The sequence below is a fragment of the Rhipicephalus sanguineus genome, chromosome 3 (assembly GCF_013339695.2).
Source record: "Rhipicephalus sanguineus isolate Rsan-2018 chromosome 3, BIME_Rsan_1.4, whole genome shotgun sequence".
NCBI lineage: Eukaryota > Metazoa > Arthropoda > Arachnida > Ixodida > Ixodidae > Rhipicephalus > Rhipicephalus sanguineus.
Genome location: NC_051178.1, coordinates 172,012,588 through 172,026,695, shown reverse-complemented (window position 1 = coordinate 172,026,695; position 14,108 = coordinate 172,012,588). Strand labels below are relative to the sequence as shown.

Here is a 14,108-nt window from a genome sequence, read left to right as displayed (position 1 = left end):
TACAGCCATTGCCTAAGGCGCGGTACGACGGCCTGTAACGGCAAAGCTGTAGAGGTCTTAGACAAAACTAGCTGTACAGGTCGCAGTTAAGACAGCGAGCCAGAGGAACAAGGCAACATTTAGTATCGAGTAGAAGTCAATTGAATACTGCACTTGCTGCCTTTAGGCCTGAAGCACTTCCACCACATGGCGGCGAGCACGTTCATACGACGTTTCCTTACTGCTCTAGCTCATCGAGCCTCGGTGATTTACATTGCTGAACTTGCCGAAGTCTTTTTTGCCGGTTGTCAGGTAAGGACATGGGATGAGAAAGCGAAGCGGTGCAACGGAAGCTCCCCATTGTCCAATAACAGTACCCTGCCTATGTAAATTGTAGATCACATCAAATGGTGCGCTTCCGGACGATTCTCAAAGAAGCACTGACAACGAAATTTGCATCATGTTTTTTCTGTTGCAATAAGCAGTTAACGACCCACTTATCACAGCTGGAAAGCTAGTTTGCTCGAGAGCGCGACTGTTCATTACTTGCAGACGGTTTTATAGGGCCCATGCAGACGCAGTTTCGGTTTCAGAGAGCGCCGAGGAAGGCGGGACCCAGAGTGATTTTTATGTAAACATAGCTGGCTACGTGAGCACACAAAACCACGTGCACATGAGCACCGCGTCGACAACTCTTTTGAACGAAGGCTTCCTGGGTGCCGCTACAACGCCCTCTGAGACGTTGTAGATATGCGTGACCCCCCCTTTAGGGCGTGCCTGATAATCATGTCGTGGTTTTGTCCCTTAAAACCCCAGATATTATTATTAGAATCGGCGAATCGGCGTCTAGATCTTCGTCCATTCTGTAGATCGGTATGTTTCTCGAATGCTGACGTTAAATTCCTATCCCTTTCAGACATGACCCATATATGATGAGATATGGGAACGGCCTGTTGTCGCTGACATTTTGTTTTACCCCCCCCCCCCCTTTCCCCCGCTCCGACGTTCGCTCTCCCGGCCCTTGCAGGATTAAATGTAGTGAACACAGCCCGCTAACTGAGACGAGTTTGAGATCCCTGCACTAAAGAAAACAGGTACCACAAAATTGGTTGCCGGTCCCTTGTACATAACGTACGAACAAGCAAAGTGCACGCTGCTCGTAAGATGACGAATCTCGCTTGCAGAGGACGAAAGGCGCAAACGCTTTGGAAACGGAAGTGACAAGTACGGAACGTGCTTACTCTGGATAGAGGGGGGCGCGAGCGCTTTGAGCCTGCTGACGGTATTGCCGAGGTGGGTCGCGTTGGCCAGCTGATTCCGTTTGATGATTTGTTCGAGCCCCAGCTTCTCGGGATACTGCAGGTAGTAGTCGGCTGTCTTGCCTTTCTGCGCACGACAGGAGAGCAATAGATTCGCGCAGGTTAATCCGGGGCGGCTGTGCGAGACTTGAGTAGTAGCGCTTTACCTGGCGATTTAATGCATTTGGCAACAGATCGTGATTTTACGACAAAAAAACCACATGATGGAAACGATTTCGGAGAAACTTTTAACCATTACTGAAATCGTATGACAGGTGTATTGCGTTGATAAAGCACTCGCCTAACGCTAAGGGATTGGTCGCACACAGAATCTCTGCTTAAAAGACTTCATGTGCTCATTTTGCGTAACATATGCATATTTGACAAAAAAGCCCATATGTCAAGGTTGCTATGAAGCGATGAGGGAGCTTTAGTTTGCCCGCAAACGTACGTATTACATTAGACAGAACCCTGGAACACCGGATGCACGTGGGTGCGTGGAAGAAATGCTGGCATCTTGTAGCAATGTTCCACCTATATGCAGGTGTAGTGGTTTTAACAATAGCGTTCGTAAGTATAGTCACCTCATTTTCTTTATAATTCTACAAGAGCAATGTCGCAACATAAGAAGGCATCAAACACGTCGTGGTTGAAGAGAGATTCATGGGACGATGCTACGGGCGTTTATACTGCAATGTAGGTATCCGGTGTAGCGGTACTTCGTAACTCTAAAACTCCTTCCGGATAGGCTATACTCCCTCGTATTAAAAGCTTAGGGTTGAAGTTAGGGATGATCACCAACATACGTCGGTAGGCGATTCACAAATCAAATGCGTATCATATTGTTATTGACAGCAGGCACTGGTTCGTCACCCATTTAAACTGAGTTTATTTTTTTTTCTTCGGAATTGTGAAATTCGTGTCACGCTCTTCCCCTCAATAAATATTATTATTGCAGAGTTTCAGACGCTCTCGAGTCTCTGGCAAAAAAAAAAAAAACATGGCGCAACATGACGGCTCTTTGACGAATGTACAGCGTGGTTTTTGTTTTGTCACTATACTCACGCTATCTACGATTGTCGTCGGGGAGCCGGCTGCAATGAGCATGTTGTACATCTTCCGACCGTCTCTGAGGGCGGCCGCGTAATGAAGAGGTGTTCGTCCCTCCTGGTGGGAGAAAAGGAGTCAGTGAACGCAGAGGTGTCGCACTTAGGATTCTTCACTATAAACTTTACGCGAAAGCTAGCTACAGCTAAAATTTTACTTGAAAGACGGGGCGCCATATAGGACGCAAATAAGAAAAAAGAAGAGACAGAAGGAACTCCAACTCAAAAGTAATTTTATTTTCTATCCCTTCTTTTTTTTTTCTCTCCTCGTTTGTAACCTTGCGCCACGTCTTTCAAGTAGCTATTCACCAAATGGCCCAAAATAGAGTGTCGTTAAGCTCAAATTATGTTCTTGAATGACAGCAACAATAGTGCCCCTGCGGGTGTGTATAGGAACACAACCCCAGCCATGCTAACAACAAAGCACGCCTGCCGTACATATATATCTTCAGCATGCGACATAAAACTGCAGCGACAAATGTTTTTAGGCGCAAATACGCTGTTGTTTTTTTAAATGCAAGACGGTACGGTAGGGTTATCTATAACGCGTTCTTTGTTCCCGTGTTCGTCCATTTGTAATATGACGGCGTGGTTTCGACTTGTGATGCTTGCTGTGAGGTATGTACCATCTTTGGTGAGCGTATAACCGGTGTGTGGAAAGATGGTACACGCTGTCAACGATGTATGACCGTTGGGACCCGATGCTAGATTATACTATAGCGGTACGTCTTTTACTTCAAATTAGCAAAATGTGCTCTACTTTAAAATGACTCTATAACTTTGGATTTGTCAATGGTTTCAATTGATAATATCGAGCACTATTTTTTTTTTCCTAGGTAAAGCTGAATATATGCTTCAGTTATATCAGCTTCATTACTGGACATGGGTGTTCCTAATAATGCGGACCGTACTATAGCAGTGAACGTACCGAATGTTAAATGCGAAGTTTTTGTGATAATCAGATAATTTGCGATAATCAGACAATCAGATAAAACAAGGCAATGAGGTCTGCATGTTTTTCGCTGTTTGTGCTGCTTCACGCACTAAATACAGAACAAAAGAAAGACACGCGCGTTCACAATAGTCTAGATTTTGTCTGTCTCTCCCTGCCTTCATTTGTCTCTGTTCTGTACTCAGCCAAAGCCGTGAGCATGGGGAGCGTGAGCTACAAGCCGTGGTGCCACCTTGCGGTGCGAAATAACGCCTATGCCACGAATTTTGTCTCAGCTGACCTACATAGAGTTGAGAGCTGCGCTGGTAAGTAAAGTGGTCATATAAGTAAAGAAAATAGACTATGAGGACAACAGTGTCGACGTAAGCGCGACGTCTCGTCCCTTTGTTCCTGCCCTCTTTTCAGTTCCGTACTTAGGACAAGAAACGACACGACAGGATCCGCAACATCCTAAGGCTGAGCGTTTACGGCAGTGAAGAATCGCAAGACTGGCTTATTGAATCCCTTTGCGACACGGCGTCCTCACCTAGAGACGCGACTTACATCTGCCATTTCTGTGCACTACTTAAGACTTTCAAGAAGCTCCAACCAAAAAAATGGGTTTTAATTCCCGACGTTTCGGAATCAACTCGATTCCTTCCTCAGGGGGAGTGACAACGGCGGTGTCGAGGTGCAACTCTTAACTTCTCTTTCGAACCAGCTGGGGAGAAGGAGGGAAGGAAGACACCACATATTTATGGCTCATGGTGAATTAAGCATTTGTGTTGCCTGCTCTTTAATAACGGCAACAATGTACCTCTTGCGGGCACATCCTTTTTATGTCACTTCTGGCGGAAATATTTTGCTACACACGTTGAGGGTAGTACCGTGTTTAACGAGACGTTGGACGTAGGGCGTTTCGGCGGGAATTTCAAGATTTTTTTTTGGCCTTTGAAAGAATGCTCACTGCCAGCAGAAAACTATCGCATGTAATTTAGGTAGGGCGTTGAAGTACGCTTATGAAGAAATATGGCATGACCGACTATACAATAATTAGATAATTATTTACGCTGTAATTAGAATTAATAACTAACTTGATGTACCACCCTGCTAAAATCACCAAATGGTGAATGCAGTATCTGTAAATAAATAAAATAAAATAAATAAATAAAATGCACTGTAATTTAACCTAGCTCTCCCGCTTGCTTTAAATTTGGTCTCCAGAACCTTGGCATCAAGCTATGCAAATTTCATGCATTTATAGGCAGCCGATCAAAACGCGTGTAGAAAAGAGGTATAGTGGTTAGTTTAATTGCCTGAGCGGCAGGCAGGCTCACTCATGCGACAGGATATTGCTTCTGAGGCGCTATATAGCGATGCCACTCACGATGTCCTTGGCACTGAGCGAGTCGCGGAAGTTCTCAGCCAGATGCTGGGCGACGTCCATGTGTCCGTGCATGACGGCCTTGTGGATGGGCGTGGCGCCCATCGAGTCTCGCGCCAGCGACAGAGAACGGTGGCTCATCAGCGTCTGCACCTCGCGCAGCCGGCCTCGAACCACGGCGCGGTGCACGTCGCTGATCTGCTCCTGCGGGCGCGTCGTCGATGAGGGTAAGAGCACGTGCGTTGCACCATCTTGCTAATCACATTTTTCTGAATTGCCCGAACAAACCCAAGACCTCGTGGCAACGGCCAGAACACCAGGAGCGATGCGAGGCTGCTCTGCGCAGCTCGCAACCGGAGCTACAGCTTCGGACCGTGGGCTCGGCCAGAGAGATCGCCGAAGCACAAAATATCCGGCCATCTAAGCGGCCCGAGGGACCATCATCGTCCTGCCTCCTTGCGCCCCCCCCCCCCCCCCTCGCCTCACACGATTCTTTCTTGAATCAATAAAGTTGTTTACCTACCTACCTTGCCAAGTCGTGTCACCATTCTGGTCAAAAAAAAAAAAATCGAAGTGAATTCCAATGTCGTATTCGGCCCCATCGTTATCGTAAAAGCCCGATATCACTGAACTTTTAAAAAAGATACCGTGACGCGAAATCCTGATCAAGGTCATTGCTTTATGAGGGGAAACATCAATAATTGAAGAATGTTTGGGACGTCATGGTAATGTGCACATTACGTTAGCACATCGTATTCATAGCATCTAATGCGTCAATTTGAATTGCTTTATCTGACATGGACCAGGTCGTTCAGCTGAGGTGCAGCTCTGATGCTGTAGACATTACTATTGCACCTAACGCAGCGCCGACCAACGCCCAAATCGCAAGTCCAAGCAGGTATTCTCTTCTGATTAAAAAAAAAAAAGCCCGTGTCATGAGAACACGAGGCGTGCAGCAGCGAACTAACGCGTCCTAAAAAATACTGCGAAGTGCTAGTTCCCATACCCCTTTTTTGTCATTTAAATTTCGATAAATTTCGGCTCAGTTCACCGAGATGGCTCAGCTTTGATTCCACTCAGCTTTGATTTCTCAAAATACCGTTTTTTTAACCTCTATTACTAAATTATTAAAGTAAGTTCAAGAGACACCACTGTACACTTAAAACATCGAACATGTTCGGTAGTCTGAAGACAGCTTCCCTTTTCTATGACGCGATTTTAAAAGGCCCCTACATCACTACGAGTACAAAGATGAGAGAGTGGTTTCCTTCTCGCCTTCACTACTCTTCCTAGAAGCACTATCTCCTCTATTTATCCATAAAACACGTGGACAATGTTAGCACTAAGCGTAAACCTATCAGGATTTCGAGCTTTTCGACTACACGCTGTTATCTCCGTTTGCGCAGTCGAAAACGCATAAAAAGAAGTGAAATCGCTTGATCGCACTCGATAGTGGTGCGAGACAAGGCGGAGCGGGCGTGCGACTGCATGGCAAAGCGGGGTAGGAGACAACTCACAACTGATATCTCTAGTATATGGAACAATCGAGAACTTATTTCCTCATGGCGTCACGTGAACACACTGTTGGCGTCACGAATCGTGACGAAAAGACGGGAAACGCCAGGAGAAATAACGCGCTTGTTCTTCGTATTTTCAGAGGTTGTTTAGGGGCTCTTTAATGGCAGCGCTCTCGTTCACTTCATCTATGAAACGACCCCCAGTGCAACCGATGTCTTCGGACCACAACTTTCCATTGCGAAGGTGCAATTTCTCACTATGTATCCAGGCACGATGTCCAGAAACTCCTGTACGACCGGGTTGGGGCTTGTCTCGCCCAGCAGCCGGTCGCCGTGTCCGTGTAGGACGAGTTCTTCCAGGGCCTCTAGGTTTCCTTGGCCGATGATTTCGCGGATCTGTACTTTCAGGCCCGCCGGCTCTGTAGAAACAAAAATGGTATTCGGAACTTTAAAAAGCGCGCCATTGTTGAAATGGAAGACACCGTGTCGATGAAGGGCAATAACACATGCAATGTCAAGTAGAAATACCGAATATCCCCACCCCCTCCCCCATCCAAAGGAAAAAAAAAGCTGAATCGGTTGGACTCAAGACCGTTTTATGGTGCCAAAATTCTTTAATCACGGCCGTGTGCGTCGATGGCGCGAACGCAAAGAAAGCGTTGCTAGCGTACCGTGAAGTCGACAGGCCTCTGCGACCGCTTGTAGATTTGTTGTACACCTTCAACTGTTCGCGCGACTGGCGTTCTCTTTCTCTCCTTCCATTTCTCTTTTCGTTCACGCGCACACATAATTTCGAATGACCAAGCGCTACTAGACCAATTAGAGTCGTTCGTGTCACAGGTTTTTGCAGAGCATGGAGGGTCGCGTATGACAGAACTACTTAAATGCGAAGGAAGAGGTCCTATCCAGACATTTTGGATGCGAGATAGGAAAGCTGAGGGGCCGAATCGGAGGAGTTATTTCTATGCAAGTGGTGTTTGTCATTGGCTGGCTCATGTCGTTGATAATATGCCTATCGTTTCGATTGGTTCGCAGCTGCTTTTGCGAACAATATTCGCACGACAACGTTTATGCGAATACTTCCTTTTCCCTCGTGAATAATTTTAGGGTATGAACATTTTCGGTAATATGGACCCAGATGTACCCCAAACAGTGAAACTATTCTCATGCTGAATATAATGATTAAGGACTGATGGCGTTTGATGTAAAATTATGAGCTATAAAAAATGCTATAGTGAAGGGTTAGTGAAGAGTGCAAAAAAAAATGCTTAGTGAAGGGAGAAGCTGGCTGACCAGTCATAAAGAGCACTTACCGACGAAAGGCATTGTGTATACCGCCCCGTGTTCTCAAGAGAGTTCTTATGTCGGAACTCTTTGCAACAACCATTTGTGATGCTGGGAATATTAATACACCGAAGGTGGCCCTGGCAACAGCAAACATCATACGGCAATATCCATGGCAATATCTGTGAATTGGGCCTCACAATCAGAGCACACGAGAATTTCGTATTCGATCACCCACCACAATGCAGCCATTGCGACCGGAAATGAAACCGCTGAACACGTGATCGATAGCAAAACGACATAGTCATCGAGGAAATGTGCCGATTCTTCTCTCTTTTTGTCTGTTGAACTTAATCTGCTCGATATATATCGCCGCAGTGCAGAAGGTGATTAAACGTAGAAGCGTCAGGTGCAAAAACTTTCATTATGGGTACAGATATACACTGGCACATTGAAAGCACAGATATGCTCTACACACACAGGAACCTAGGAAACACGTACGAAGTAATTTAATTTGATTTGAAAGTTTTATCGCCCAGCATATGCAACGCAGCCCCGTTGCAATGGAAATTATCATGAGAAGTCAATCCAGTTCGTTGGGGTTCACGAGCACTGCGTCCTGCATTTGGACCAAATCGCCAAAATCCCTGTCGGAGTAGTTGGACGACAATTCTCTCATCTTTGTTTACGTCCACCCCGTAAAGCTGAAAACAGCTGCGGCTAGTATACGTCAGGAGTTGCTGTACCTACGTGACTTAGATCTACGTCTTAGACCAATGTCAGGCTGTGCTGACACGTCACTGTCAAACCGCCCCCCTCGATATCGATACCGAAAGTGGTTTTTTAAGGTAGCTGTATTCAAAATATATTCACTGGGTTCCGAGGCACCGCGATACTCTTTCTAGGGTTCTCGACACCACTTTTTCTTTTTTTTTAACGGGAAAGTGTTTTATGCTGGGGTCCACCGAGACATCAGTGACATTTCCGTCACGGATGAGACGTCGGTAAAATGCACACGAACAGACGACATAGACAAACCAGAAGAAAACGTTTCGTTGATTCGGATTATCTGGGAGCCGATTTATGGCCTCTCTGTCCCCGACGATCCGTGCCGGGTGCTTTACCTCATGCGCTACCGACGCTCACGCATAAGGCTTCAAAAACGCGCCTTATATATCTCACACCTCCCTTTCCCAGTGACGGCGGTGTCACCGTCTGGAATCGGTGAGGTGAAGTACTGAACCATGACACTAACGACCACCGACCGGGAGCGCTTCGTTAGCTTCGAGAGACACGCCAGCGAGAAGCGGAACGCCTTCCCGCGTTTGCGGCTCAGGCTACGAACACTGCCTCTCGCGTTCCTGAAGCGCTGTGTGGTTTACCCATGAGCACAGGCGTAGGTTACCCTATGACTGGGGAGCGCAGACCTTGGCGTTTCTCTCCTCAAATGACGACGCTTTGAATGAGCGCATATTGAGCACCAGTGTTATGTGCTTGTTGATGTCATCTTTGCGCGGGATTCAGCATATGCTGTATCCAGGTGTATGTTAACTACTTCAGCTACCACAAGGGTTCAATCATGATCTTTGGCGTTATTCGTCGGGATGGAGATGTGCCGCTAGGCGTCAACGTGGGTGCATCCACGTCAAACGGTGCTATAGCTGCCAAACACCAATAGACATTGTGCAAGCTCTCCTACATCAATGTACATAAACAATCAAGTATACTCCTGTGAAGACACAGTTCACTTTCGTCTTATACCGATTATCGATTACGAGGAATCAATCAATTAACACGAAGAGCGAGCTTCTATTCACTCACTGGCGGAGTAGCCCCGAACGCTGGCAGTGCTGTTGTCTCCCGATTTCCTTCTTCGATGCTTGGCCTTCTTGGAGCGGCTAGACGAGTTGCCTTCCTTGAGCTGCTCCAGCGTCAGCTCGCCGGGCGCGTCGAGATAGAAGTCCGGAGTATGGCCGTACTGCGTGAACATTGTCATTCATTAACACTAAAGTACTTAAGCGCAGGGACATAGCAAGAACACAACACAGGCGCTCGTGTTGTGTTCTTGCTGTGTCCCCGTCCTTCAAGCGGTTTATTGTTAGTATGTCTCACCAACAAGGCAACAGCATTGGCCATGTATTATTAACACGCTTTGTTTTTATTTTTCTGTGTCACGACCAACACCCGTCAGATTCACTACAGGAGCCGCAGAAAATTCGTAAGACATATACGGATGCATGCCAGTGCTAATTACAACGCGGCAAAAATACTACTGGCGCAAGCAACAGCGGACAAAATAGACCGAATAGATTTATCAAAAACGGCAATGGCCTTAATGCATGCTCCCCGTGTGTTCATCGGATTTTCTTATTGTTGGCTGTTTGGTCAATAGTACCTCTCATCCATAGTCGGTCACAAGCTAAAGCGTGCTAAAGCTAAGTACAAGCTCCACTCCCAAAACTGCTGCGTGCCTGTCACTCACCTGAGCATAGAGAGTCGTTCCGTTCTAACAACGAGTAATATTAAAGGTTCGTCGTCTCTTCTTAAAATATTACGTTTGGCTGAGGAGTGATCTCGGAACCTTTGTTGAAATTTGCCAGAAAGTTCATGTTTCCGGCCGAAAATCAGGGACACGAGACATGTGTCTATAAGGGAATGTCGCCTACCTCAAATGCGCGAAAGGTGCTTCACGCCTGGTGAATAAGCGAATTCTATCTGGAAGGGACAACGGTGGCTGTGGGCGGAGTTTACATTAAGAATTCATCGCCCAAGCAGTCTGTACCAGCGAACCTGAAACGTGCGGCCCTGGTGTTTTTTCACAGGGTTAATTTCGATGGTCCATTAAAAGTTTCCGTGTTTATTACGGAGAGAACGACGTCACTGACGGCGCAGCCAATGGCGAGCCTCTATTTTATTATTTTTGCACTCGCTCCGCATTCGCAACTGATCACATTTTTGACGGACCAGTGGTGAGTGGTGGAGCTTGCCCAATTTCTGCAGCACATACGCACTAGTTTTTGCGTACGCAGGAGGGACGAATTTTTGGTTTCGCCCAGCCATCTACAGCTGCGCTGCAAAAGAAGAATAAAACGAAGAAAAAAAAACAGAAATACCGTTTTGTAAAGGCACGAATGTGAACAAGTGCAATACGCTTGTTGTCGGTCCGTGCAGCATCTACCGACGGACGCCGTCCCGTACCTTCGTATGCGCTTTCATCCATTCGCGATTGCACACCCGCGAACGACATAGGAGCGAACACAGCGGCGAACACTGCTAGCTCGGCATCCAGGAGTCGTGCGTCGAACTTTCGCATTTTAACAAAGGCGTCTCATCGTCACGTGTTCACTCATGCTGAGATTCGGCTGGGTGGCTTACTGTTAAAAGGGTGCACTAAATGCCCTTTTGTTCGCTTGCACTACTTTGTACAGTGTCGTTTGTACATGCAGTCAAGTACAACCTAAGAATAAATGTAAGCTCCGCCCAACGCCGTGGCTGTTACACCCAGAGAAATATTTATAAATAGATGCCCTGTCCAACTGCATTTGCTCGATTCCGTGACGTCGAGTACCTTTCGCGTATTTCAGGAAGGTGATTTTCCCATACAGACACATGTTCATGTCGCTGTTATAGGAAAAAAAATTTACTTTCTGGCAAATTTCAGCAAATATTCCGACATTACTGCTCAGGGAAGGAAACAGAAAAAGGAGAAGGCAGGGAGGTTAACCAGAAACACTTCCGGTTGGCTACCCTACACTGGGGGGTCGGGGAAGAGGAATAGAAAGACGAGAAATAGAAGGGAGGAAAGAGAAAAAAAAATAAGAGAGAGAGAGAGAGAAGAGATGCAGTGCATTCACTACAGCGTGCGGGATTGCACCACAAGTCAGAGGCGTTCTCATAAGCCCGTCGTTCTCAAAAAACACAAGAGTGCTTTCACTGCCTTGTGGGCCGCCGAGAGATGTGGACGGTGCTGTAGTAGCACCTGCACGGAAATTGGCCTATCATCCAGTCGCCGCAGTGCGTTGGACAGTACTTGTCGCTCCGAGGAAAAACGAGGGCAGTGGCACAGCAGGTGTTCGATGTCTTCTTCGGTGCCGCAAACATCACACGCCGCGCTGTCCGTCATTCCGATTAACGTTCTCCGACGAGGATGCCACGAACAGTTGACGTATGAAACCGTAAAACTTCACCACCACGTAATTAAAAAAGGCCACGATATTGACTTCCAGTGGTTACCTGGCCACTGTGGAGTCAGTGGAAATGATTCCGCCGATCACGCTGCTCGCGCATCACACCAGGAAGCAAACATTGTCCCAATTCCGCTTTCAAGGACAGACGCTGCAAGGCAGATTCGACAACTGGCCCGCAGTCTCACACTTACGGAGTGGAACGCACCAAGCATCAGACATACCAGACTACATCAACTGAACCCTTCACTGCAACTCCAACCTCCATCCGGCCTTCATCGACGCGAAGCTTCGCTTCTCTATCGCCTTTGGTTGGGAGTTGCTTTTACGAAGGCATATACTGCTCAGGGAAACGTAATATTGTAAATGGAGACGACGAACGTACGTTAACATGCCCAGTATTTGCATTAGCAGCGATAAAAGTACTTATAGTTACAACGGAAACCACGACTCATCTGCATCAATGAATGGCAGGCGCGCTTAAGTTCTAGGCGCGAAATTTAGTGTTAGATTGTAACGACGGTGTAAGAAACCGTGATTGTAACCGACTATAGTGCGCTCGAGGTCGCACAGTGTCCAATGACCGAGCGGCGGCCACGAGGCACTCACTGCTCTGCCGTCAACAGAATCGCGCCATCAATGCGTTCACTCACAACGTCGGTGGCATTCTCGTCGGATCCCGCCGTCTTGAGCATCCGGTAGATCTCTCCTTTGTCCTGCAGAACCGCAGCGTAGTGCAGCGGCGTCCTGCCTTGCTGCAAATGCAGAAGAGAACAACGTACCTTATATTCACCTTGTCGACGCTATAAGTACCGAGCATGGTCCCTGCTATAGCAGTGAAGCTTAAAGCAAAAAAGAAACAAAGAGGTATATCCCGTTCCGTATCTGTGCGCCAAACGCTGTATCTATAACTGTTATAAAAATGACCTTTAATAAGCGGATCCTTTCTTTGATGTGTCCCTCATGTCTTCTAAGATTCATCGCACAGGCCAGTAGCGCAAGCACGCGCGTAACAGTTTACATCAAACTCCTTTTAAAATCTGACGCAGAAGGAAAAAAAAAGCAAAAGACTAAAGAAAAGGTTGGTGCGATGACTATATGCATGGAGAGCTTGTCAGGTAAGAAAGCATGAAAATTATCCACCATACCGTCATGATGGCGAGCGATTAGACGAAGTAATATCACAATACTTCACATAGGGGTAACGCCGCTTTCGAATGAGTCGCAGCTGACAGCACAGACCTGATCTCGCTGACCTTCAACGGGAATGCGTTTCAACGATGACTCACGTGGTCCCTGGCGTGCATGACTGCGGGGAAATGCTGCACGAAGTAGGCGACCAAGGGGCGCTGATGGAAGAGCACGGCCTTGTGCAGCGGACTGGCGCCCTGCTGGTCGCGGCAGTAGGCCAACTGGCGACGCTCCTCGGCTAAGCTGCGCACCTCCTCCAGGCGACCCTGCATGGCGCCCTCGTGCATCTCCTCCATCTGCGCCTGCGCGATGAGGGAAGGGTTAAAGAAAGGTCCTTATCAACATCTCTTGCATCCCATTCACGCATTGAACTCCTGCAAAAAAAAAAAAGAAAATTCGTAAGGGTCTCTTATGTATTAGCCTAAGACAACCAGAAGGAGAAAGCCATCTTCTTCGCAGTCAATTGAGAAGCACTCCATCGCTTCATTTCCCCTTTTGTATCCATTGCAAAGCTTGCTTTTCTTCGAACTCAGCCTAAGGAGGGAGGGGGGGGGGGACTGCGCTTATATCCACCCCCTTCCTCCCCCACATGAATATAGAACCCTGTGCCCCTTATGGTAACGACAACCTGTGCTACAAGACAGGATAAAAGAAGAGAACACGCGTTGTGTGCGTGTTCTCTTGTTCTGTGTTACAGCGCTGTAGTTGCCCTGACCACGTACCAGCTATACCAGAACCGTGCATTATTGACAGATAGTGACGCACTTGAGGCGATCGCAGACCTACCTGCACGGCGGGCACCTGCTTAAGGAAGCGGGCCACCTGCGGGATGCGCGAGGAGCGCCCTCGAAGCTGGTCCCCGTAGCCGTCGAGCAGCGCCTGCTCCAGCTTGTCGAGCGCGCCCAGCTTCAGCCAGAACGCGATCGGGTCGTCGCTGGCCGACGCCATGGTGCGCCCAAGGGCATGGTCCCCTGGAGGGAGGGGGGCTCCGGGCCGCGCGCCCCCGCACAAGCAACCTCACTACGCTATACGCGCCACAGCTGCGACCGCCGCCACCTGCAAGAAACACGTAGTGTTAGGTTTGGGTCAGTTGAAACTCGAGAGAGGCACCAGAAAAAACCGTACGCAAGGCACGTTCTATGCAGTTGGGCTCGGTATGACACAGGGCGATACCCGCTCCAGATGTCACTAAACCGACTGGACTACGGAGAGCATTTTCTGCAGCCAATATTCT

General features: G+C 47.8%; 1 protein-coding gene across 1 annotated transcript in view; it reads right to left on the bottom strand.

Annotated features, from left to right (window-relative positions):
* The window catches only part of LOC119386095 (uncharacterized), an 82,987-nt gene extending 69,088 nt beyond the window's left edge, over positions 1-13,899 (bottom strand). The window contains exons 1-8 of the mRNA XM_049414219.1: positions 13,661-13,899; positions 12,973-13,176; positions 12,337-12,438; positions 9,321-9,477; positions 6,474-6,634; positions 4,702-4,902; positions 2,343-2,444; positions 1,221-1,365 (exon numbers count right to left, since the gene is read on the bottom strand). Coding sequence (XP_049270176.1) covers positions 1,221-1,365; positions 2,343-2,444; positions 4,702-4,902; positions 6,474-6,634; positions 9,321-9,477; positions 12,337-12,438; positions 12,973-13,176; positions 13,661-13,822 — 1,234 coding nt within the window. The 5' untranslated portion in view covers positions 13,823-13,899. The remainder of the gene's footprint in view (positions 1-1,220; positions 1,366-2,342; positions 2,445-4,701; positions 4,903-6,473; positions 6,635-9,320; positions 9,478-12,336; positions 12,439-12,972; positions 13,177-13,660) is intronic.
* Between the last annotated feature and the right edge of the window lie 209 nt (positions 13,900-14,108).